Source organism: Oncorhynchus clarkii, chromosome 17, assembly GCF_045791955.1.
Source record: "Oncorhynchus clarkii lewisi isolate Uvic-CL-2024 chromosome 17, UVic_Ocla_1.0, whole genome shotgun sequence".
NCBI classification, from domain to species: Eukaryota; Metazoa; Chordata; class Actinopteri; order Salmoniformes; family Salmonidae; genus Oncorhynchus; species Oncorhynchus clarkii.
Window position 1 is genome coordinate 22,401,608 of NC_092163.1, and position 27,022 is coordinate 22,428,629.

The 27,022-nt window shown below is 42.5% G+C and overlaps 2 protein-coding genes across 3 annotated transcripts in view; one reads left to right on the top strand and one right to left on the bottom strand.

The window, feature by feature from the left end:
- Positions 1-5,233: 5,233 nt before the first annotated feature.
- On the bottom strand, positions 5,234-6,226 carry LOC139370540 (microtubule-associated proteins 1A/1B light chain 3C-like). The gene is made up of 4 exons (XM_071110099.1): positions 6,136-6,226; positions 5,998-6,053; positions 5,802-5,908; positions 5,234-5,541 (listed from the first exon to the last, which is right to left on the bottom strand). The coding sequence occupies exons 1-4, from the start codon at positions 6,194-6,196 to the stop codon at positions 5,334-5,336; spliced, it is 432 nt and encodes a 143-aa protein (XP_070966200.1). The 5' UTR covers positions 6,197-6,226; the 3' UTR covers positions 5,234-5,333.
- An 802-nt stretch (positions 6,227-7,028) lies between these two features.
- The window catches only part of LOC139370539 (striatin-like), a 71,786-nt gene continuing 51,792 nt past the window's right edge, over positions 7,029-27,022 (top strand). Inside the window, exon 1 of one of the 2 annotated variants that reach the window (XM_071110097.1) lies at positions 7,029-7,411. In XM_071110097.1, the coding sequence (XP_070966198.1) occupies positions 7,190-7,411 (222 nt within the window). In that variant the 5' untranslated portion in view covers positions 7,029-7,189. The remainder of the gene's footprint in view (positions 7,412-27,022) is intronic. The other variant, XM_071110098.1, reaches the window with a different exon arrangement.

Sequence of the window (27,022 nt, forward strand, 5' to 3'; positions counted from 1 at the left end):
GTGAAGTCAAGGCATTTCATGTTCCTGCCAAAAAGTGGTCCCTTAAGATCATACCTTGATGACACGTCAGGTTTCCCTGAAGCCAGATTATGATCGTAACAGTGTAGTAATTATTGAAGCACTTTGAGACCTTGTGAAACACTTTTTCGTGCATGTCATTACGGCTAATTAAACTAGTATATCAATTAGCTCTGATTATATTGTGTTTGCGGTTTATTAAAAAGTGCCAGGTGAACTGTACATGAGTGATGCTTATTTTTATTTATTATAAAATGACATTGGGCAAATACAAAGAAATGTTCCTGGAGTCCTCTCCCCCATGACCACAAATAACTGAAAAAACGGAATAGATTCCACTAGAGGATTCAGTATATGGATCTGGGTATAACCATATTTCTTACACCTACTGTTTCAAGGCTATTTAGATCAGTGGTCAGACAGAAAAGGAGACACGGAAAACAGTGACTGTTTTGCTACCCCCTATAATCTATAGATGTATGATCTTAATATGAGCCAGTTTGCTACAGCAGGAAGATAATCCCGCAGCAACAGAAAATGTGAATTATTATGTGGATTATAATTAATGGACATTTTTTGTAGGGGTTGATGAATTGTTTATTTTTCAGCAGATCAAGTCTGAAATGTTAAAGTGGAAATAACAAACTAATACACTACAAGTTTGCATTTCCTGCTGTGCAGGAACATTCTGAGCAACAAAAGAGTGATCAAATGAAGATCCTACATATGTAAGTCACATGACACATCACAAATAGAGTTTTCACAACAACAGCCTAAAGAGGGGGAGGCAAAGCCCTGATCACAAAGTTAGCAAAGTGTTTAGATGACTTTTCCGACCTTGAGAAGAAACCCTTTTCTCTCCTCCAGATGCTGCTTTGCCTACTTTCTCCCCACACAGCAGGCTCCCTTTGGCCTGCTGAAGGGTTGCTATTACTGCTATGGCAGCTTGCTAATTACACTGTGTGTGTGTGTGTGTGTGTGTGTGTGTGTGTGTGTGTGTGTGTGTGTGTGTGTGTGTGTGTGTGTGTGTGTGTACACCTCCTGGGCTACCGAGCATTTTAGGACAATTAAACACACACACACCAGCAGGATGCCTGTCACCTGTCACAGTTCTCTCCATGACCTGTCTGCTGTGCTAGGTCATAACCAAACAGCAGTATAAAGAGTCTGAAGGACATGGGGTAACTGAGCCCAATATCCTGAAATCCTACCATGTTTCTAGAAGACTAGAATTGTGTACTGACATATAGCCCTCTAACAACTCAATGATGAGGACAGACAGTAGGACAGTCAGACTTGGTGCGTGTACGTGCATATGGGCGCTCGTGCAGGTGGCAATGTATGTAACGATCCTTTGACTGCTCTTAGCGAAGCACACTGCTTTTTGTATGATGACCAATATAACCGGGAACACTTACATTAAAACATTTGCCAAAACAAAGGGTCTGGCAAATCCGACAAATGAGACTTTGTAAAGTTTAGTGTGGAACATTAAAGCTCTTCAGTTGAACAACAGGCCCCATTAACTTTCAGTATTGGTACTCCAAAAGGTATGTTTGCTTGCTGATTGCGGTGGCACATTAAGCCGGGATCTTTATGCCATTAAACAAATAGGTCTGAATGTCTCCCTCGTCCCCTCCTTTAAAGCGGAAAAGGATGTACTCGCTTCCCCAGTCACCGATAAAAAGGCAGGAATTGGAAAAGGGGGGCTTGTGATGAACAGTGTGTGCGAGAGTGTGTTCTTTGTCCCCTAATGAATCAATGTAATTTGGTAATGCACAAAAGCACCACTTGAATAAAAATGACAACTATAATATAGTGTGGTCCTGATTGCAGAGAATCAAGTGGTCCTCTCATTTTCTCTCTCGATGGCCCCCTCCCACTCTCCTTCTCTACATCCGTCCACCAGGGTTCTCTCATTCGCTCTCTCAAACATCCGTCCACCAGGGTTCTCTCATTCGCTCTCTCAAACATCCGTCCACCAGGGTTCTCTCATTCGCTCTCTCAAACATCCGTCCACCAGGGTTCTCTCATTCGCTCTCTCAAACATCCATCCACTAGGGTTCTCTCTCTCTCCCTCTCAAATTTCTTACCCCTTTTCCTCTCTCTTCGACCTCCTTCTCAACACGCATTGGAGGAGAAGGTCAGAGGGAACGAACCTTGGATCCTCTCCTCCAATGCGTTTTGAGAGGAAGGCCAGGAGAGAGGACACGAGGAAAGACAATTGTACCTCTTCTGTCTCTCCAACTACTGTATTTGTTGAATGCTCCTCTGAGTTCTTTCGGATTATATTCCACAGAGCTTTGTCTCAATTTTTTTAACCACCGTCAACAGTTGGTAGCATCCATGGCTAAATGTCACAACGAGATGTTTTAATGTTGCAAAGAAAAGCCATTCAATAGAGTCATGCGCATGACTAAGGGAAATTCAAATCTCCTGCTCCCCGGTCAGAATGAGATGGTCGATATCGTTGGGACGTAATACACTTGGTTAGTCGCATTACGGTTAATGGACCATAAAACTTTATGCTGCCTATCCAATGTCCTGGACTTCGACAATGCAGCACTGGGAGGAGTGTTCTCTACAAAGTCTTCAAAGATGAAAGCAATAATGTAATGTAGTCTGATTCACGTGTGAAATCCAATATGGCTGTACATTTAGAAAAATAAGAAACCATTCTTTCCACATTTTGGGACTAAATATCAGGTGCGCTGCAGTGCTGACTGATATTGAACTTCTTTAACCGTCACAGCAGCTCAACATATTCTATGGATCTTGGGCTCTCCCTTGTGGTCAGTGATATAGTCACTTAAATGTCTCCATGCAGAAAGAAGCACATCCATTTCTGTATTGTAGGGCAGCCCTTGAAGTGACTCTTTTTATCAACTGTATGCGAGAATTTCCTCTGTGTCGTCATAGGAATTCAGCATTCTCTGTGTTGATGTCTCCGACCCCCATTGTCCAGAGGTTACATCATGTAGGTCTGATATCGGATCGGAGGTTAACTTTACAGTAATACTATTGGTCAAAAACTCAGATTTTTGGATCCAAACAACTCAGATGCTTAGAAAAGGGTCTTAGATTCATTGCTCTCTCTCTTTTTTTTTGTTCCTGATCTGCTGTGGTGAGATACTCTTTCTTTCTCTGGACACCCAATGGACTTTTGGGGCATGGTTTTTCAGGCGGATTTCTTGCTCTCTCTCTCTCTCTGACCATGTTTAGGATAATGCCTTGTAATACTTTGTAACTTAAGCTTTGTGCCTTGTACGTGAATCTATTCACATACAATGCTTGAAATCAATATTCACTAATATCCAGAAAGTAATACAAATGTACCTGAAATACGCAGCTGGGGGGGGGGTTGGGGGCGACACCTTTATTCTACAAGGAAAATGAACTTGTTCATGTCACTATGACCCCTCGAGGACCATTTTGGAAATGTGTTTCAAGTGATTAGGCCTATACCCTGGTATCAAATTGATGTATTATTTAACCCAGAATAAAACGCAACTCAATCCTCTTAGATCTGGAGTGACTTGGAAATAGGGGCTAGCGGTTGATTTGGAATTCAGAAAGTGAGCCACATCTCTGGGTTAACCCAGCTCCCTGCCCTGTCAAGGAACATGTCCAGTCAAGTTGCAACAATTAGGCTGAGATTACACAGGCAGCCCAACTCTGATCTTTTCCCACAAACTGGTCTTTTGACCAATCATTAGTTATTTTGCCAATAGGACAAAATATCAGAATTTGGATGCCTAAGTAAATGCAGCCTTAAGAACTGCATACAGACTTGTGCATAATCTGGGATTCCTTGTTTTATTCCACATGATAGAAAGTGGATTGACAATTTTAATACCCTATGCATTCTACACATCTCAATAGGACCTCTGAGTCATATTAACCTCACATTGATTTTGAAACTTTGTGCTTCAGTAGTATTGCTCATACTTCATTGCCATACGGCCCCATTGTCACTGAGTCAGTCTACATTGGGCCCCATTCATCCTATTTGTAGGCCCAAGACTAAAAGCACAAAAATTAAATTAGGATGCATGGTCTAATTGCGCTTTGGCTTGATTACATCCAGGAAGTGACATCAAGGCATTTTATGTTCCTGACAAAGTGGTCCCCTAAGATCAATAGGACCTCAGTAAGTCAAGGTGCTACAGGGTCCACGCCACAATGAACATGAACACCAAGTCTTCCTGTTTGAAATACATCAGTCCAGTCAAATGCTAGGTTAAGATACACTACCAAAATTGTTTTCTAGAAGTTGGAATGGTTCTTTTACCAGTACGCTATGCAGCCTATTAAACACAAGAACTTCAGCCTTAAAAGATCCCAAATCAAACCATACAGATTTAAGATAGTGAAACGACAATTTCAGGAGGATTGTTCCTAGTTGGGAAGTTCCCATTTGAATGCAGTCCTGACACTTCAATCTTCAGACCTTGGTTCAAATGTGTCATCAAGCCTGCCTGGATTGGCAGGTAGAATAGCCCCCAAACCCTCTATTGGTTCATATAGCAAAGCAAGTTTAGTCAAGCACAGATTTCAAATAGTACTATAGAGGTCTGATCCCTATATGGCAAAAAGGAACCCATACTGGATTGAATATGAATAGTTCTGCGTTAACACTGGCAACCCAATTCTGATCTTTCGACCAATCAGATATGTACAAGTACCTTGAGGTAGTATAGGAGTCGATTTGTGCAACCTGTCAACAGGTCCTTCCTTTAAAACTGATGCCTCAGAGTTCCTATTGAAGGCAATGTCCAGGTCTACACACGTCAGAGAAATTAAAAATGAGCGACAATATTTGTTGCTGCGGATATCGCTGCGCAACGTCGTTTGCTGAAGTGCTAAATTTGCCCAATTTTAGTTTGACCAAATAGAGAATAATTCAATGTGCCATCTAACCCGCTGTGAACTCACTTTAATAACCAAACATTTAACTTCAGCTGTTTGAAGCTGGCTTAGAAACAAAAAATTGAAACAACTCAGGAATAGCACACAGAACAGATCTACCGCTTATTAGACATGCTTTGAACGAGAATGACAAATCTACAACTATTTCTTTGCGAATTTGATTGATCGCCCAAAAGGTTACACATTTCCGCTTAAATTAATCTGGCCAAAGTCATGTAAATCAGAGCATGATCCTCAATAAAGTTTGAAACATTTATTACCTTAAAAACAATACAAAAACATAACATTATATATAAATTGCATTTCATATCTATACACGAAGTTCAGTTATTGGGCCTGCCAAAAGCTGAGGCCTCACATTATCCAATCCTGCAATTTAGATCTTCTCAAACATTCCCAGCAATTGGCACTGACTCTTCGTGGATTTCAACACAATAACCAAACATTTCTTGAGAAGCATATGTCATGTAGAGAAATCCATCGTCATCTTTGTGGTCCTTGTAGACTTGCGCCATGGTAAGAGACATGCTGGCCAGGCCGCTATTATTGATGAGCAGGTAGAATGCTTGACTCTGCATCAGAGACATACGATTTCTGAAACGAGAACGTGCAGCAAGTATTGACAAGTCTAATCAAATGTAGAAATTTACGCACAAACGCAAGTCATTATGATTTATTTAAGAAAAGTGACAGTCGCCCAGCACTCGTGGCCGATTCAGATCAGGTGATTACCAAGTTTGAAATTACGCACGAGTTCTCCCAACCAAAAACATGATGATTTAGGTCAATTTCAGTCATGATAATCGACGTTTAACAAGTTAAACATTCACAGCAAAACACATCAAGAGACACACCTTATAATGGTAACAAACTGAGTCATGGAAAGTTCTTGTGGGACCAAGAATTTCGTTTTATCAAGAGGCGGCAAGTACTTCTCCCGTTGATACCGTTCAATTATAACCTGTGTATGGTTGGAAAGATCACTTTTAGAAGGTGCAAATTCAATGGAACTTCAGGGTAGAATAACGTTTTAGAAATAAGCGAATTTACCGGGATTTTAGTTGGAAACTTCGTTCGGATCCCCGCGACCTCCTGTTTTCTCGTGGCTGTTTGGGATGTAAAACGTGGTTGAGATTATAAAGCACTGCATAGCCTAACACATGCAAATCATTACATAAAATTAATCACCAAAGCTTTTTCTCTGCTTGAAGGACTTGGGGTGCTGTGGTTTCTCAAATGGCGGCATCATGTGGGCAAGTGACTCCTCTCTTCAATTCCTGCTGTCTGATCTAGACTATAAGATTTGACCACGCTGATCGGCGAACTGAAATTAAATAGTGTGGTTGCAGTGACGTATCATATGATTACCATGGGGTTGTGTCAGCACGCATCATATGGCTAATGAATTGACCGTTCATTAATGAGTCGGAAGTGTGTAAAACCAATCCAAATGCTTAAGATCTAATGAAATACCTGAATGTAATGTTTCATGTAATATATGTTTGAAAAAAACAATACATTTTGAATTACTAAACATTATATAGAGGTAATTTGGTCATTCAAATATCTTACACACAAATCATACATAGAGGCCTTATAATATTCTCACACTAAAGTACGCCCTATCATGTGTAGGCAACATTTAGTTTCATGTATTTTCTTGGATTTCAAAGGGCATGAACTTCAGTCAGGGGGTCGTGGGTGATAGGCGTGTGTGTGTGTGCTATGTAAACAACTGGATGAATGGCTCTATGGAATGCATCGATAAATGAATGGAATGTGCTATAATATATGGAATATGGCTACCACAGATACACTTCTGTAGCATACATTATGACATTTCCAATTTCAGATACAAACAACTAAAGAAAAAGACAGCAAAAGAGAACAGGCGCATTTTAGTGTGAAAAATGCATCTCTAATCTTCTTTGAACTTCAAATTCCATCATGCGTAGGATACGGCAGTTGTCAACACCACGCGCATTTATTTCCGATTGGCTTATTCCAGTGTGAATCGTTGAAATCGACCAATGGGTAAAGAAAACTCTGGATGTGGGTGGGAGTTCAGTGTGAACGTCACCAATTGACAACTGGCTGCTCAGACGTGAGTGTGCCTGCCCAGTAGAGAGAGCTATAGGTAGCTATTTCCTTTCATATCACAGGGGCGGCTAAAGGAAAACCCATTCGTCTGAGCACGGTCGTGCCAGTTTGCGCGAACCGAATCCACACACCTGGCCTGGGCATGGACGAACAGGCAGGGCCCGGCGTGTTCTTTAACAACAACAACAACAACTCTGGTTTGCCTGGCGCTGGCAAAGGACCGCATCAGCCTGGCGACGTCGGTGGCGGAGAGGCGGCCAGGGCTCATTACAACATTCCGGGGATATTGCACTTTCTGCAACACGAATGGGCCCGCTTCGAGGTGGATAGAGCGCAATGGGAGGTGGAGCGAGCCGAATTGCAGGTAAACCACGTCAAAATGTCCCGCTTATTTTTGGTGGGGGTTTACGGTGCTGAGTCCGCTCTAGGAAGATTGACATTTGTGTCAGGAAGCCTACTCGCGCGCTACGGTCTTTTGTGGCGTGAACTGCTCGAGCTACGTAGCTACTAGAGTAGTCTTGGTCGGATGACATTAGTCACTATAGCTCAGGGTTTCCCAAACTCGGCCCAGGGCCCCCCCTGTGTGCACGTTTTGGTTTCTACCACACCACAACACAGCTTATTCAAATAACCAACACATCAAGCTTTGATTAAATGTAATCAGTTTTGTAGTGCTAGGGCAAAACACAAAACGGGGGACCTTGCTATTGCAGAGCACTGCCTGTATTGTACTGTACACAACTTTTAATTTCCAAGTGTAGCCTTCTGTGTGCAAATTATTCACTACCATTGTTTTTAAATGATAGAAGGCTATCCAAATGTGGTCAGGCAGACCCAATGACCTGTCTGTCCTCGATGAATACCTACGTCTTGGAATGCAAAGAAACATTGCATGATGCAGTCTAAAGATCTACATCCCATTCTCAATAATATTGGTTGTCGAAATGTCAAGCACAAGTGTATTGAACAAGCAACTCATTAGGCCTACACACACACTTCATGTTATTGAAAGCTGAGTTCACCTGTGAAGTGCAATGGCATGTCCAGTTTAAGTCTGTTGAATAATTGACAGTTATCCTTATGAACAGCACAGTTGACTCATGCACTCAGTAGGCAGTGACATTCGTTTTTGTGCCTTACGACTTGTCTTAAATCTATCAGAGGTAAGGCTATTAGCATATTGTGTAGGCCTTGAGTGAGTTGTAGTTCCCAAATATATATTTATATATTATATATTTGGGAGCTACAACTCACTCAAGTTCTACACAATGTAAGTAATCCAGTCAATTGAAATAAATAAATCTATGGATTTCACAAGACCGGGAATACACATACCTTTAAAAAAAGTAGGGGTGTCAGTAACTGGTGTGACCGCCACTTGCAGCGCAATAGATCTACTTACATGGAGTTGATCAGGCTGTTGATTGTGGCCAGTGGAATGTTGTCCCACTCTTCTTCAGTGGCTGTGCGAAGTTTAATGAATAATGGCGGGAACTGAACCACGCTGTCGTACATGTCGATCCAGAGTATCCCAAACATGCTCAAAATGGGTGACATGGTGAGTGTGCAGGCTATGGAAGAACGGGGACATTTTCAGATTCAAGGAATTGTATACAGATCCTTGCGAAATGGGGCCGTGCATTATCCTACTAAAACACAAGGTGTTGGCGGCGGATGAATGGCACAATAATGGGCCTCGTCACACCATTGATAAAATGCAATTGTGTTTGTTGTCTGTAGTTTATGCCTGCTAATACCATAACCCCACCACCACCATGGGGCATCTGTTGTGGTCTGCGGTTGTGAGACCTGTCGGACGTACTGCCAAATTCTCTTATACAACATGGGTAGAGAAATTAATGTTCAATTCTCTGGCAACAGCTCTGGTGGACATTTCCTGCAGCCAGCATGCCAATTGCATGCTCCCTCAACTTGAGACATCTGTGGCATTGTGTTGTGACAAAACTTCACATTTTTTAGACTGGCCTTTCATTGTCCCCAGCACAAGGTGCACCTGTTTAATGATCATGTTGTTTAATCAGCTTCTTGATATGCCACACTTTTTATCTTAGCAAAAGAGAAATGCTCACTAACAGGGATGTAAAAACAGAAAATGGTTCACAACATTTTAGAGAAATAAGCTTTTAGTGCATATGGAACATATCTGGGATCTTGTTTTTCAGCTCATGAAACAGGGGACCAACACTTCACATTTTTATATTTTTGTTCAGTGTACATGAGTGCCTCCGAACATTGCTAACCAAGGCCAGTGCCAAGTGCTAGGCTAGGCAACCGATAGTGCATGGGCGCTACATTAGATCTGCACAATCATCAAGGCTTGATGTGCATTCCCGTTAATACAAACGTGTCCCCGTAGACCGGCTCGTACATGACGCATCCTCTATTCAGGCCACAAAGACATCATTTTCCTACTTAACTAGCTTTAATGGCGGGATGGTGGAGAAAAATAAAAAATATGGATACTTTCTTCATGAAACACAATTTTCCACAAACCATTTTGGATTTTCAGACAATTTAGGATGTACACCGTGTTCAGCCAAGGGTGTGCAACATCCAGAATTGTCTGAAAATGGTGGTGTAAAATTGTTTCATAAAGAAAGTATGCTTATTTTCTCCCTAAAATTCTGCCTTCTAGCCATTAAAGGGCAATGCTTGATCAGATTCTAAATGAACTATGTGTAACTGGACGTGGCATTTGTGCATCATTTACTTTGAAAATGTCCTGCCTCAATCAAAGCAGACTTTCAATTCTTATTATGCCTGGACGAAGGAGAGCGAATAGACCTAGATGTCAAAGTTACCCTCCTGATTCCGGAGAAGGTTTTGTTTTTTAAATTTTCCTCCCCATTTACTTCTAGTGCTTATCAGTAGTAGAGGGAGCTCATTGGCAAGTGACAAATGAGTGTCAGAATCGCTCCACTGGCAATGAGCAGAAAGCAATTTAATATCTTAATGCATTTGTTCTGCTGCCGTGCCACTATATAGTGTAGTAGCGACCCTGCATTCGGTTAAAGTCTTAGCTGAGCAAATGTAAAAATCGAATTGACCGGATATACAGTGCCTTCAGAAAGTATTCACACCCCTTGACCTTTCCCACATGTTGTTGTTGTTACAGCCTGAATTTAAAATTGAATGAATTGAGATTGTGTGCCACTGATCTACACACACAACCCCACAATGTCAAAGTGGAATTTTGTTTTCAAAATAATTAATAAAAAATTAAAAGCTGAAATGTCTTGAGTCAATAAGTATTATGGCAAGCCTAAATATGTTCAGGACAAAACATGTGCTTAACAAGTACATAAGTTGCAATAAGTATTATGGCAAGCCTAAATATGTTCAGGACAAAACATGTGCTTAACAAGTACATAAGTTGCAATAAGTATTATGGCAAGCCTAAATATGTTCAGGACAAAACATGTGCTTAACAAGTACACAAGTTGCATGGACTCACTCTTTGTGCAATAATATACTGAACAAAATGTAAATGCAATATGCAGCAATTTCAAAGATTTTGCTGAGTTACAGTTTAATATAAGGAAATCAGTCATTTAAAAAAAAAAAAAATATTATCCATCCACTGGGGAGCCAGGCCTAGCCAATCAGAATTTGTTTTTACCCACAAAAGGGCTTTATTACAGACAGACAGACTCCTCAGCACCAAATGCTCACTAACAGGAATGTAAACACATTTGTGCACAACATTTGAGAGAAAAAAGCTTTTAGTTTGTATGGAACATTTCTGGAATCTGGTTTTTCCGCTCATGAAACATCGGACCAGCACTTTTACATGTTTTTGTTCAGTGTAGTTCTTAACAATTTTTGAATAATTATCCAATCTCTGGTTTTACCCCACACTTGCAATTCTATGTAAGGTCCCTCAATTGAGCACTGAATTTCAAGCACAGATTCAACCACAAAGACCAGGGAGCTTTTCTAATACCTCACAAAGAAGAACACCTATTGGTAGATGGGTAAATAAAAAAGCAGACACTAAATATCTCTTTCAGCAAGGGGAAGATATTAATTACACTTTGGATAGTGTATCAATACACCCAGTCACTACAAAGATACAGGTGTACTTCCTAACTCAGTTGCTGGAGAGGAAGGAAACCGCCTAGGGATTTCACCATGAGGCCAATGGTGATTTTAAAACGGTTACAGTTGAATGGTTGTGATAGGAGAAAACTGAGGATGGATCAACAACATTGTAGTTACTGCACAATACTAACCTAAATGACAAAGTAAAATAAGGAAGTCAGTGCAGAATAAAAAATAGTCCACAACATGCGTCCTGTTTGCAATAAAGCACTAAAGTAATACTGCAAACAAGACATTAACTTTATGTTTGGGGCAAACACAACACTGAGTACCATTCGTGAGGTCGGGCACTGATGTTAGGCGATTAGGCCTGACTTGCAGTCGGCGTTCCAATTCATCCAAAAGGTGTTCGATGGGGTTGAGGTCAGGGCTCTGTGCAGGCCTGTCAAGTTCTTACAGACCGATCTCGACAACTCATTTCTGAATGGACCTCACTTTGGGCATGCGGACATTGTCATACTGAAACAGGAAAATGCTTTCCCTAAACTGTTGCCACAAAATTGGAAGCACAGAATCGTCTAGAATGTCATTGTATGCTGTATTACTAAGATTTCCCTTCACTGGAACAAAGAGGCCTAGCCCGAACCATGAAAAACAGCCCCAGACCATTATTTCTCCTCCACCAAACTTTACAGTTGACACTATGCATTGGGGCAGGTAGCATTCTCCTGGTGTCCACCAAACCTAGATTCGTCCGTCAGACTGCCAGATGGTGAAGCGTGATTCATCACTCCAGAGAACATGTTTACACTGCTCCAGAGTCCAATGGCGGCGAGCTTCACACCACTCCAGTCAACGCTTGGTATTGTGCATGGTATTCTCAGGCTTGTGTGTGGCTGCTCGGCCATGGAAACAAAAAGTTATTGTGCTGGCGTTGCTCCCAGAGGCCATTTGGAACTCTGTAGTGAGTGTTGCAACCGAGATCAAACCATTTTTACGCGTTTCAGCAATCGGCGGTCCGGTTCTGTGAGCTTGTGTGGCCTGCCACTTCGCGGCTGAGCCATTGTTGTTCCTAGATGTTTCCACTTCACAATAGCAACACTTACAGGGGCAGCTCTAGCAGGGCAGAAATATGACAAACTTACTTGTTGGAAAGGTGCCATCCTATGACAGTGCCATGTTGAAAGTCACTGAGCTCTTAATTAAGGCCATTCTACTGCCAATGTTTGTCTATGGCGATTGCATGGCTGTGTGTTCAATTTTATACACCTGTCAGCAACGGGTGTAGCTGAAATAGCCAAAGCCGCTAATTTGAAGGGGTGTCCACATACACTAGAGATACAAAAGTATCTCTGGGCTGGGTACTTTTCGAAATGGGTGCCTTCGTGACCATTGCTGTCGGAGTTGGACGATCACTGACAGGCACTGGCCTAGCATTTTGACCCAGAAGTACTGCTGTTGCACAACACTGGGAATCCATGACATCACATTGAGTGTGTTAAAGAATCACTGTGAGCCTCTCTCTGCCTCTGCTCCTCCTTTGCCCAAGAGGATGTCTGGCATCATCACCACTTTTCCTTCCCTCCTTCCCCGCACTATAAATACATTGCAGTGTAGGCGAAGACGGGAGTGGGTGCAGGAAGAAACAACCAATGGGAGAAAGAACCGACCAATGCTCACCAGCATGTTGGGAGATCTGTTTTTTTTCACTTGCTTTTTTTTCTTCTGCATAACCCACACTTATTGTAAGTGCTGGGTCTCTGAGGAAACAGTACCTGGGCCTGTTCAGCCTATTTCTTTGCCTTGGCTTGCACTTGGGAGCCCCCCCCCCATCTGAGCTGCTTGTCAGTGTTTGGTATTCAACTCCCTCCGACATTTGAATAATAGTCATTTTTTTCCTTGTTCAGAGGCGTTTGTCGTCGAGAGGGCGGCCCAGAGGCGGCCCGCGTCGTTGGGATCTTTCGGATCTCACGGCTTGTCGGCTTCCCCGTGTTCTCCAACGATCCATAACAACCAGTATGAATTTTGTCTTCAAGTGAGTCATGCCACAGATCTGACACCGCGGGTGTCGTGGCTCCATGCCCCGTCGTTAAAACGGAGCCCGGTGTTTTTCACAGAAGCAAGCTCCAGGCTGAATCTCAGGTAGCTACTACCCAGTGCTGGTGAGGTGTGAGAGGGCTTTTTTTTGTGTACATATTCCGCCACACTGACTAGTATACTAGTCAACGTGTTACGCATACTCAAGATATTACTACTTCCTAGGCCTTTTCTGGGTCATCACATTTTGTCATTTCCCCACAAGTGTTTATTCCAATGACTCCCTTCGACCGCCCTGGAACAGTATGTCCATTTGTGAATGTGGGAGTGTGAGAAAGTCCTCTCTGAAGGAGAGTGTGTGCTTGTCTCCAATGGCACTCCATTCCCTATTTAGTGCACTACTTTTGACCAGATAGCTTTTGCACCCTATTCCTTTTAAAGGGAATAGGGTGCCATTTGGAAGGTAGCCAGAGAGCGTTCTCTCAGGCAGTTGGGTTTACAGTAGCCCGGCACCTCCAGTCTATGAGTAACCATGTCTGGTATTCTAACATGAGGCCACCCTGCTAGCCCTATGAACACCATCACTGTGTTTTACAGGTGTTTATACCAGAAGGGACTGTCTGGCACTGTGGACAACACTGCAGTATTCATACTTGTTTTACTGTGTTATTTCTTAGCATTTTATTCCACAAAGCCTTTAGATGATTTAGAGATTATACTTCACGACTTGTTTCAAGACATGAATAACTTTTTACTTCAGTTTCAGACCTCCCTCTGTGCGTGGATACTCAGTAAGATGGAGCTGTTTATTCAAAACGGTAAGAGGTCACGGGCCAATAGTTAGAAAAGGCAACATCAAACCAACTCTGCAATCTCAATTATAACTCTGCATAATGTAAATGTTTTACTGAATAACACCTTTTTATACTTTAATGATTTGCATACCACCATGCTTTCAGTGTGTGTGCCATCATATCATGACACTTAAATTATGCAAAGTTATGTAAATGGCGATAGGCTATGGGGGGAATAAGGCCTGCAGGCTACTATTTAAAGTATTACTGCTTTGGTGTGTAATTCCAATGCCCTTTATCTTTTTAAGTATTCTTTTTTTAGACTATTTTCATCTCACTAATTAAATGACATCGTCAAGAAACCGATGTGCAATAGCCGTAGCTGTGGGTAGACCGTATGCCTGGGATTATGCATAACTGACTGCTTGTCAAGGCAAAATCTGGACCTTGCTGTCATTGCAGCGCATACGTCAAATTCCAGATCGCTGTTTTTATGGCTTCCCGTCATCATCCCATGTAATGAGGTAGTTTATCATAAGACCAGACTATTATCGTTCTGCTGTCTGAGGTATGTTTATTTGCTCCGAATTTGCACATCCACCATGTTTTGATGACATGACACAAATCGGTATACTCGCCACCATATGTTCAGGAGATCAATTGACACCCAGGCAGCAATTTTCCCACTCTGGGGAGAAGGTGTGGAGTCCATCAGACTGGGGATAGTGCGTCTATAAGCAGTCTCTCTGACCTCTGGATCGATGGCGGAGGGGGAGAATTGAGACCGAGCGCCCCCAGAGGCTGACGGTCTACTCCATTAGAACTCGTCTAGCAGCTCCAGAAACACTTGGCCCTGCCACAACATTTGGCAGGCATAAATAAATCTCATAAACCAATTTTAAAATTTGGAAATATATTCTCCTGCCATTTGTATCCTAAAAGTGTGACAGTACGAATGGTACCTCACCTCCAAAGCATGACAGACTAGAAATAATCCAAATTAGCTAGGTTTCCATTCAATTGGCGACAGATTTTCCACGTGAATATTGTAAGATCTGCATTTTCCCAGCAGAGGTGGTTTTCCATCAAACTGACTTGTTGTGGATGTGAGTTATGTAGTGCAAATAAAAAGCTTTTTCTACGCTTACGTTTTCATGTACCGAATATTATTAGTATTTTTTTTTACTCTGCTGATGCTTTTGTTACAAAAACTTATTTGATAAATAGCTAACTTTCCCAAGCTGTTTTTGGTGCGTGCTCTCTAGACCAGTGGTTGCCAACCTGTACTGCAGGTGGTCTGCAAATGTAGTCTTTATTTTTATTTTTTTCAAAAATAATAACAGTTGGGAGTATTAAGGGTATTATAAGCAATTTTACATTACTTTTCACAATGCTAATTGTTTATAATAATAATAATAATAATAGTCCTTTTAAGTTGTTACATTCACTGCTATAATTGACTAAGTTCGACCAGCAAGATATTTTGTTTCAAAATGTGACTCTGCAAATGGTGGTCCTCGAGCTTTTAACAATGATTTGGTGGTCCCCGGAACAGTAAAAGTTTGGGGACCACTGCTCTAGACAACAGTTCGCTGGTAAAGTGGACAGGGTATGTTGTATGATGAGACAAAGATAAGATCATTTATTTTATTTTATAATAGTCAGCCAAGCACCGATCATCATGTCTTCAGCCTACAAATAATAACCTGGATCTATTTGAAATTTGCATTCATTTCATCACCGTGTTCTAAACCACCATTGTGAAGTTCATCATGACTCCTATTTCCGTCTGTGCGTAGTAACTTTACATGTACATATATTACCTCGACTAACCTATGCCCCTGCACATTGACTGTGTATCGATGCCCCTGTATATAACCTCGCTACTGTTATTTTAATGTTGCTCTTTAATTATTTGTTATTTCCCTCTTTTTTTTATTTAAGTTCATTTTACTAAAAACTTTCTTAACATGTATTTTTCTTATCTTCATTGTTGGTAAGGGCTGGTAAGTAAGAATTTCAGTGTAAGGTCTACCTACACCTGTTGTATTCGGCGCATGTAACAAATACGATTTGATCTTCCTAATAAACTATTCATGCTTTTCCACGTCATGGTGGGAGGACAACACAACTTGTCCTCTCGTGGCTCCAAGTTCACCTCGACATAATGGTTATTATCTCAATATGCACTCATAAAACGCTTCCAATGCAATTGTAGCATAATCTATTTCACCGGCCAAAAAAGTATCATGTGACTTGGGATGGTTGACAACCAGGCGGGCTGCATTGTTCTGGAGTTGATTTATGCGTCAGCTAATTCATCCAAGTTAATATGTTTGGATGGAAACCTGGTTATTGTCTAACGTTTATTGGTGGATAGGTTTCTAGCACGCACAGGAGGCTTTTGAGATTAGTGGGGGGGTTTTTTAACCAGTAAAAAAAAATCCCTTTTGCTATTCTGGGAGAGTGCAGGTGGCTATTGTTTTTAACCCTTTCTTTGAAGATATGCCAACACCAAAAAGGCTTTTCAGAATTGTACAGGAGCGCCTTGGAATTTGTTTAGCTTTTCTGTGTCCACTTGCTCTAATAGTAATGGAGTATCTGTGGCCTAATGTCTCACGTCACCTTGGCGTCTTCGCTGTAGCGGTGGAGCTGAAGTGCTGACAATGTCAGGTATAATATTACTGCAGCAGTTTGATCGCGGAAGAGCCCTGCCAGCAGTTAGTGTCACATTCTCCATAGATTTGTCTCCTGACATTGGAGATGGAGGGAGTGCGGGCTTCCTCACGTGTCTGGACAGGTGAATGCACACTGCTCTTGTCATGTGGAAATCACAGCAGGCTCCCACGCGTCATTTCACAATTGCCATTAGCAATACCACCCAGTCTGTGGCAGTAATGCTGCTGACTGGGGTTTTCAGGTTTATACCCCATGATGCGTTGTCTAAATAATGTAACTTATATTTTAGTAATTTAGCAGAGTGACTTAAAGTAGTGAGAGCATACTGTTACGTACTGGTCCCCCGTGGGAATCGAACCCACAACCCCGACGTTGCAAGCGCCATGCCCTACCATCTGAGCCACACAGGACCACTTGTTGGGGGTATTCTTGGGTGGATGCGTGGGATTGAGACAACGCATGCTTCTTAAGCAATGATGCATCACACGAGCACTCTCTCGCTTCTGCAACACAGGCCAAAGCAAAGCCCAGGTTTATACTTCTTCCCTTTGACGTCATTCAGAGGCTCCTTTGTAAGGAATGGTATGCACACCTGCTTGTTTTGCCATGTAATGCAAACAGCGGAGCCAAATGCACCACACCCTGGGTCACACCTAAGCACCATAAGCACTTTACTATTATCGTCAACAACAGGAGGTGCCTGGCAGACAACGCTGTGGAGAGTGGCACTGAGGCGTCCATCTTACAATGTGTTCCGGGCCCGTGAGTGTGTAAGAGTTTGGGTTTGTGCAAGAGCAGATGTGAGTTCTGGCATCCCTGTGCATTGTAAACCTGATGTATGCCTAATGAATGTATAGAGATGCAGTATTTAACTTACTATACTCTTTTTTTTATTTTATTAATTTTTTATATATGAATCACATGAATTACAGGTCATCAGTCCAACTGATTTACCATGTAAGTATAGTACTGTTTTTGACCACTATAATCAGTTGATTCTTATAACCTGGATCATGTGATAATGGCAGCAGCGATGACACATTAGTGATGGATGAGATTGGACTGGTGACCTGATTTCAAGATTCAGTTAGATAGCCCTCCGAGAACTAACTGGTTGCTCCACTTAGCCAAGTGCTCCAGCTCAGTAGCCGTGTTGGACACACAATCATGCATACAGGTCCTAGATCTTTCTGGGGGGCTTGCTGTTGCTTTAAGAAAGGGCTTTGGGAAGAGTGGGAGACCCTGCCACCCCTGCAGTACATAGCAAGGACAACTGAAGTGGTAGAAGAAAATGATGTGGAAGCAAGAGAGAGACTAAAAGAGACTTCACTTCACGTGGAGTCGTCAGTTCTCACTAGTCGGCACGGTTAACTTCTTTCTGGCCCTTGTGATATTATCCATGGGTTACAACTCATATGGCAGTTGTCATTTGGTCCTCAAGCGTGTGGACCAGATGACAACAGGCTGAGAGCGAGGCATAGAGAGAGAACATGAGAGGAGGGTGAGAAGTCGTCAGGCTCGCACCACAGAGCGAGATGGAAGAGAGGGCCCTGTGGCGTTCTCCAGACAGAAAGTACTTCCTTCCTACTCCCTTCTTCGTGCCCCTCAGGGGAAACCGAAAACCAAAAGGGGATTATGAATCCTGTAATTTCCATTTTGATGTAAACAAGAGGACTAAAAACAAAACACCCGCGGCTTTCCTAGTCTCCCAAAAAATCTCCTCAGTTTGTCAAAGCCCCTGGTTGGTCCTTCTCCTTAGGAATTGTTTTGATACATTTTTGTTTCTGATGTTTTAAAGTATATACTGATTTTATAAAGAAAATATTGACATAATTTCTAGAGACTGTCGAGCAATATAAAATAGATCTGGGTGTATTGAATTAACCATACCATTAAACACAAATGTTTCCTTTTGAGTTAAGTAATCACACAGGCGTATGCGTGCTCTATCCTCCAGATGCTCTTCAATGTCGGTTGCCAGATTAAAAGGAATCTGAGCAGACAACGTGTGTGTGTGTGCCTCGGGGACCACTCTTGTGGTCCGCAGTCTCCACACACAGCGTTGGTGTTTACACTCTGTGTGTGTGTGTCCTTAGTTCAGACAGAGCGTGCCAGGGGACTGCTCCAGCCGTTTCGGTATTCATCTGAATTAAGGTTCAGCACTGGAGAGAGACCGAGCCGACGTTAATACCACTTTGGCAAAGTCTGCTGTTGGCTGTCATGTTTCTTGTTTTGTATTGGGAAAGTCGGTGCTCTCTCAAGACTTCATCTAGCAGGCTACCTATAGAGGGATTTTCACACTACTGAGTCAAACTGCACAGAGCTGACCTGGTTATGTATCCAGCGTTGCTGCTGTAACTGTGCTTCACAATGTGAAAATAAAATACCCGAGCCTGCACGGTTGGCTTTGGATCGTCACGATGGTGTGAAAAGGGCATAGCAGGCATCAAGGGACAGGGGATACCAAAACTAGGAACGCTGATTAGCTCTTCATCTTGGCACTCCTTTGTAAATAAAACAACTGCATTGTCATTAAAAGACTGACTATTCAAATCCAATGTACCTGTAATCACTTTGGAGATGTTTTGCCGGTAACTACAAGCCCTAGAGTTACATACAGTAGGAGTTTGGGATCGAGTCTTTGTCTTGCAGACCGACCGATCTACAGATCACACGGAGTCGTCATTTAGGATGCCGGGGGATTTGTAGGTCAGTCAGGCTGCAGTTGCCAAATGCACTTGAACTTCTCCCTGAGAGTGCACTGTTAACTCCGCAAGAATCGTTGGCCGTTACTCCTCTCCCTGTTGGCCTTGTCGGCTCCAATTGCTGCCGCGTGGCACAGAAATGGCCCGCGGGATGCTCTTATCCAGGTTATTAAACAAAATGAATTGAGACACTTTTGCGCTGTGGCTTGTCAATGAGCGTCCGCTTCGTTAAGCTGTGCTGAAGGACCGACCAGAGAGGAGAATTCAGGATCGCCTTGTGCCAGGGAGGTGAAATACAGTAATAGTAAAACCTTGTTCAGGTCCTGTATGTATCAAGCGTCTCAGAGGTAGGAGTGCTGATTTGGGATCAGTTTTGCCTTATGAATAAGGTTGCATGGATGGGGGCAGCTGATCCTAGATCAGCACTCTCATGCTGAGGTGCTTGATACATACGGCCCCTGGTATCTTAAAGCTGTTGGGTTTTGTTTTTTTAGTCCTCTAAATACAGCCACTCGTGAGTGACCACTTTCCGTTTGCCTTACAGCACCTCTTATCTGTCAAAGCTGTTTGTGTGTGTGTGTGTGTGTACATCACACACGCTCTTCTAATCCCTAACCCCGGTGCTCCCCGCTACTCTATTGTGACATGGAGGGCAATACTGATTTGGCCGTGCCCTCTATGTATATTCTCCCACAGGCCCGCGTCCTGTCAGTCATATTGTCACATTCAGTATTCCACAAAGACCTTTAGGTCGTTGAAATTGAGCATGGTTTTGAATTGAGCTATAGCTTGACAACTCCATAGTCATTATGTAGTATTCTATTACTTCCAGATGAGTTTAGTCTCTTACTAAACCATGAAACCAAGTGTTACATTATACTAATGATATATCAGTCAACATAATGGCGGCGGCATTGCTTGAACTAAGCAGCTCTGAAACTTTTAACGGTTGAAATACATTTTGTGGCTTGTGTACCTGAATCGTGGACTGTCTATGGACCGTGTGCATAAATGTGGCACAATAGGTTAAACGCAACAGTTTTGTTGGCTTCTGCTGTGTGACTGACACTAGAGAAGCTTTTTGGACTCTGCAATGCCTCGCCATTGATTGGCTGATGTTTTTGGCGGGATAATCAGACTGCTTCCGTAGACACGACCACTTTGTTTTATTTCAACACAACCTGTGCAAGACTTCACTGTAGAGCTAACCCCGACTGGCTGGCTGTGATCAGCTAACCGCTCTAACCACAACTTTCATCTTCTCGTTCTTATTCACTTAACCACCTCGTAACGGCCGCCGCTCAATGCCCCGTAATCCTTGGGAGTTGACTCTTGTCAGCCGCTGCGAATCAAAGGTACAACGGGCGCTTTGTGCCTATGTGAGCCACTATGTAACGCTGGTTAAGCTCGCCCACATACCGTCGCCCACAGCCACTTCCTGTGTTAGCATAGCGAGCTAGCACTGCAATGTTGCGTTCAGTCTGTGAGTCCTGGCTGCTCTCTCAGGCAGAAAGACCTGTTTTTGGTGCCTCACTCCATCTGGGTGTATAAGCAGTGTATAATCTCAATTTGGGCCAGGTGTAGCCTAGTGTATGCATGCTTTATGGAGTCTGTTAGAACCAGAATGTACTAATTGCTCTCATTCTTCTGCCATGAGCTGCTGAGGTTACTGAACATAGAGGAAAATGAAGTCCCACTCTACAAGGCAGTCCTTCACCAGTTCATTTTGGGTGTTGTCATTTAGTGTAATGGATTAATAATTGTCTGACAGTTAGTGTGTTGGATTTCCTCCTCCCTACTACTGCACCATATGTTGTAACACCTTACACTCTTTGTAGGAGCCTAAATCATATTTCCTCATAAACTCTGTCTGCGCTTTTGTGTTGTAGGTAATGAATGTCCTTAACATTGACTTATTTTGGAAATGCCAAAGACAACAATACAAAGGCATAGCTTTTAAAAGCCTTACAGGATAGGCTATATCAGCTACCTATACTAGTTGTGTGTGTGTGTGTGTGTGTTTGTTTTCATGCATTTCAGGCATACACTCCACTGAGCTTCTCGGGCATCAAGGAAAAAAACAGAACGTACTGTTTTAACAAGCATTCAGTTCCTTATGTCAGCATAGCTGCTCCTTTTCCCGAGGGCCTTGCTGTTTTCGCACATCAAAGGGGAGTATTTGAGTACACGTGTTTACAAGTGCGGCCGGGACCAATTTAATGCTAATATGGCGGTGCCCGCAAAGCTGGGCGAGCTGGCCAGGGAGCGGGGGCTTTAGTCCCGTAAACATCATGGTCCCGCTGAGCCAGACCTTACGTCATGTCTCAGGCATTTCTAACCCTTCCCCCTTTCATTCCTCCCCACCTCAAAACTCTTTCCCCTGCAGCTTAGTGGGACAGAGAGGATCGGCAATGAAAGACCCTGACTTATATGTGATTGGGGCGACACACAAACCCCACCCCAATCTACCCAAGCCCAACTCCACCCCCTCTGACATTGCCTCCATGCTCCAGCCACAGCTTAGTGGATCAGCGACTGTGTACAATTTACAGACCTTCCCTGCTGTCTAAATTCTCTAGTAACTGTATACTTGTGGACTTCTCCCCATGCATTTGAAAGCATTCCACTGTATTTAGCAAATGCGCACTTGGGCAGAAGTGTAGAGGATTGGGACGCAACCGACTTGCATGTAATGGGGTTACACATTTTCTCCACTGTCATGATGATTGGTTCCCACTCGTCAGTTGGTCCTTCTGTTCTGTGCAATGCTGTACTGCACATCACAGGACTAAATTGCAGGGTTTTTCTCAAGCCTCTCTCGTGTGTAAGGCAGAGGGAACAAGCGACACGTGAGCTTAAAAGGTCAGAACATCAGTGGGCGCAGACTGTCTGGCATCATAGTGTAGTCAGTTCACTCCTTCCTTTCACTTATCTACAACTCAGATAGTCCACTCAATAAAACTCTACAGCCAAAGAACGTCAGCAAACGAAAAGCTGCCTGGATTTACTTAGTTTGTTCAGTGAGCGGCTTGTAAGTTGTGCATATTTACATGTAGGCCTAGTCTTTGCTCTATATACTCTTTCTGAACTCAAACACACACAATCTGCAAGGCTCCCCCTCCCCTCTTCTCCCTGCCCCGGGCTCCCAGAGTTTCGCTGTTCTAATTAAAGAGCTGTTGCCCTCAGAAGTGTTCTCATGTCAGCGCTCACCCCAGGGCTGCTGCGTCACGCCGTTGTTCATACCATTCCAGAAGCCCAGCTCTTACCCTCTATCCGAGCTGAATGCAAAAGGCCTTGTTGAGTTTACTCTCCACTCCTCCCTTCCTCCTCCTATCTATTAGTAGCGGTTACTGTGGCACTGGGGAATTTGGGTTCATCACTATGCCAGTGCTGTGGGTATCCAACTGAAGGTGGTGTGCGTGTGTGTGAGTGAGAGAGTAAAATATTATTTGTTATTTATTCTCCCCCTGGGGGGGGGGGGGTTTCTCTCTGTTTCCTCTGACGCTCCAACATTTTAGCATAGAGATACTTTGCATCACTCCGGTGTAACCACGGCTGGTTTACGGGAATGCAGACCATCCACACTGTCTAGAGCAGAGATCAGGATCTAGTACAATGGATCTAATCAGGCAGATCTCGCAAAACACATCTGTTATTACAAAACAAACATGTAGAGGAAATACTGAAGACGTGCATTCCCTCCCTAGTATGAACGAATGAAATAGTCGCTGTGTTCTTCGTACATTTTGAGTTACCAGAGCTCATAGCGTTTGGTGTCGGTGTTTTCAGGTTTCTACGGTTACCTATCAAAGGACTCATAAGTACAAGCATGAAGGTCATAGGAGCATATCGAATTGGGTGTCAAACGAAAGCTAAGAGTCTCAATATTTTTTGCGGAAATAAAGCCATAAATAAAAATGTATCTTAAACAGGCATAAGTAAAGGATTTGATTTCTGGGTAAACGGATGGAAAAGTGGGTATTAGAAAACATCTACCAGGAAAATTTATCAGAAATACATCAAAGCACAATGTTGATGCGAAGATCTCTGCCAACTAAATAACAACAATTATTAATTTGTTTTGGAGAAATTGTTTACCTTCTGTAAGGTAAGTGAGTGATGTCAAACATAAAGATATAAAACTGTATTTGTGAAGAATCAACAACAAGTGGGACACAATCATGAAGTGGAACGACATTTATTGGATATTTCAAACTTTTTTAACAAATCAAAAACTGAAAAATTGGGCGTGCAAAATTATTCAGTCCCTTTACTTTCAGTGCAGCAAACTCTCTCCAGAAGTTCAGTGAGGATCTCTGAATGATCCAATGTTGACCTAAATGACTAATGATGATAAATACAATCCACCTGTGTGTAATCAAGTCTCCGTATAAATGCACCTGCACTGTGATAGTCTCAGAGGTCCGTTAAAAGCGCAGAGAGCATCATGAAGAACAAGGAACACACCAGGCAGGTCCGAGATACTGTTGTGAAGAAGTTTAAAGCCGGATTTGGATACAAAAAGATTTCCCAAGCTTTAAACATCCCAAGGAGCACTGTGCAAGCGATAATATTGAAATGGAAGTATCAGACCACTGCAAATCTACCAAGACCTGGCCGTCCCTCTAAACTTTCAGCTCATACAAGGAGAAGACTGATCAGAGATGCAGCCAAGAGGCCCATGATCACTCTGGATGAACTGCAGAGATCTACAGCTGAGGTGGGAGACTCTGTCCATAAGACAACAATCAGTCATATATTGCACAAATCTGGCCTTTATGGAAGAGTGGCAAGAAGAAAGCCATTTCTTAAAGATATCCAATAAAAGTGTCTTTTAAAGTTTGCAACAAGCCACCTGGGAGACACACCAAACATGTGGAAGAAGGTGCTCTGGTCAGATGAAACCAAAATTGAACTTTTTGGCAACAATGCAAAACTTTATGTTTGCCGTAAAAGCAACACAGCTCATCACCCTGAACACACCATCCCCACTGTCAAACATGGTGGTGGCAGCATCATGGTTTGGGCCTGCTTTTCTTCAGCAGGGACAGGGAAGATGGTTAAAATTGATGGGAAGATGGATGGAGCCAAATACAGGACCATTCTGGAAGAAAACCTGATGGAGTCTGCAAAAGACCTGAGACTGGGACGGAGATTTGTCTTCCAACAAGACAATGATCCAAAACATAAAGCAAAATCTACAATGGAATGGTTCAAAAATAAACATATCCAGGTGTTAGAATGGCCAAGTCAAAGTCCAGACCTGAATCCAATCGAGAATCTGTGGAAAGAACTGAAAACTGCTGTTCACAAATGCTCTCCATCCAACCTCACTGAGCTCGAGCTGTTTTGCAAGGAGGAATGGGAAAAAATGTCAGTCTCTCGATGTGCAAAACTGAGAGAGACATACCCCAAGCGACTTACAGCTGTAATCGCAGCAAAAGGTGGCGCTACAAAGTATTAACTTAAGGGGGCTGAATAATTTTGCACGCCCAATTTTTCAGTTTTTGATTTGTTAAAAAAGTTTGAAATATCCAATAAATGTCGTTCCACTTCATGATTGTGTCCCACTTGTTGTTGATTCTTCACAAAAAAATACAGTTTTATGTTTGAAGCCTGAAATGTGGCAAAAGGTCGCAAAGTTCAAGGGGGCCGAATACTTTCGCAAGGCACTGTATGTGGCTATATTGAAGCAACATCTCAAGACATCAGTCAGGAAGTTAAAGCTTGGTCGCAAATGGGTCTTCCAAATGTACAATGACCCCAAGCATACTTCCAAAGTTGTGGCAAAATGGCAACAAAAGGACAACAAAGTCGAGGTTTTGGAGGACCATCACACAGCACTGACCTCAATCCTATAGAAGACTTGTGGCCAGGACTGAAAAAGCGTGTGCAAGCAAGGAGGCCTACAAACCTGACTCCGTTACACCAACTCTGTCAGAATTCACTCGACGTATTGTGGGAAGCTTATGTAAGGCAACAAGAAACATTTGACCCAAGTTAAACAAGTTTAAAGGCGATGCTACCAAATACTAATTGAGCGTATGTAAACTTCTGACCCACTGGGAATGTGTTGAAAGAAATAAAAGCTAAAATTAATCATTCTCTTTACTATTATTCTGACATTTCACATTCTTAAAATAATGTGTTGATCCTAACTGACCTAAAACAGGGATTTATTTTACTAGGATTAAATGTCAGGAATTGTGAAACTGAGTTTAAATGTATTTGGCTAAGATGTATGTAAACTTCCGACTTCAACTGTTTGTATTATAATTCTCACTATTCTTTGTGTATTGCGATTCGATACTGTGATTTTTATTGCGTTTCAACCATATTGCTTACCATTGTCTGCTGCAGAGGGACAAGAGGGAGCCATGAGGATCAGTTTTAATCAGTCATGGAAGTAAGTGCTGAAAATAAATTGGCTCCCTATTTAAAAAGATGGGGAACACTCAATAAAGGAAAAAGTGTTTGTGCAGATACATCCAAGTAGTGCAAAAAAAAGTGCAATGTTGTCAAATGGATACAATATCATCAAATAATATCCAGATATGTAACTAACCATTTTTTTTTTACTATTATACTGAACTCTACTCTGCTGTGCTACTCTGTGATGTCCAAACGTGTGAAGCATGAGAATGACATTCATATACATAATGCATTTCTGTGTAGTACAGTTCAGTTCATGATGTAATTTCGTTACCGTGTATTCGGAGCAGATATTTACGTTTTTGGAAAACGTGGTCGAATACAAAACTGAGGGAGATTTGACCCTAATTCCATTAACAAAGTTTGCGTCTGCACAGTTCTTCCACTAAATTAGTTTTTGTAAATTCTTCAGTTTAAATTGTTAAAAGTAGTCATTTTGTATAGCGTTGTATGATTGGTTAACCTTTTGAAATCAATGGTTTTTGTTTGACATAGTTTTTTCTCTTTCAAAATGTGAGTCAAAGCGTATTTCCCTTACCATGGAATGTCCCTAAGTTTACTGGTCCTCAGCTCACTGCCAAATGGTTTAACTTAAATTCTAGTTTGGACTGAACACATGTAGGCCTATAGATATGACTTTGTATACAGACTGTACGAATTCAGCCATGGTCCTTTTGGCATACGCTTTTTGCACCTCCTGCAATACTTAAACTGAATGTGATGGCTTTGCCTCCGAGTCAGAGCTGGTGCTCTGAGTAAGCTACTGTTTGTCATGCACCGTTCCCTCTCTTGCTCAGCACATCCTTTCGTTCCCCTCTAGTTCTCTTTTTTTCCTCCCTCCTTCCCCACTCTCTTGATGAATCATCGCTGTGCTGCTCCAGATTTTGACGAGGGGACATTCCCCCTCAAGGAATCTGTTGCTGCTCACTTTATATCCCGAAATTCCCTGACTTTCTGGGATAGAAATGTGGAGAAACACGTCAAGTAGAAACTGTAACACTGCTCTGCGGAGTCGGAACAGTCTCTCTGTCTTTTCATTTAAATGTAATGTTGTCAGAAGGCACAAAGACTCTGTTGGAAGGCTATGAATCAGAGACGGTCAGTCAATTTTTTTCTACTTCCGTCCCTTCATGTAGAGCAGCAACTCCTAAAGACTAGATAAAGGGAATTTTTAACAAGTGGGTTACCCAGTTTTCCTGCATGTAGCCGACGGCACCTCCACATGAAGGCCCCACTGCCAACATACAATTTTTTTTTTTTAGGACC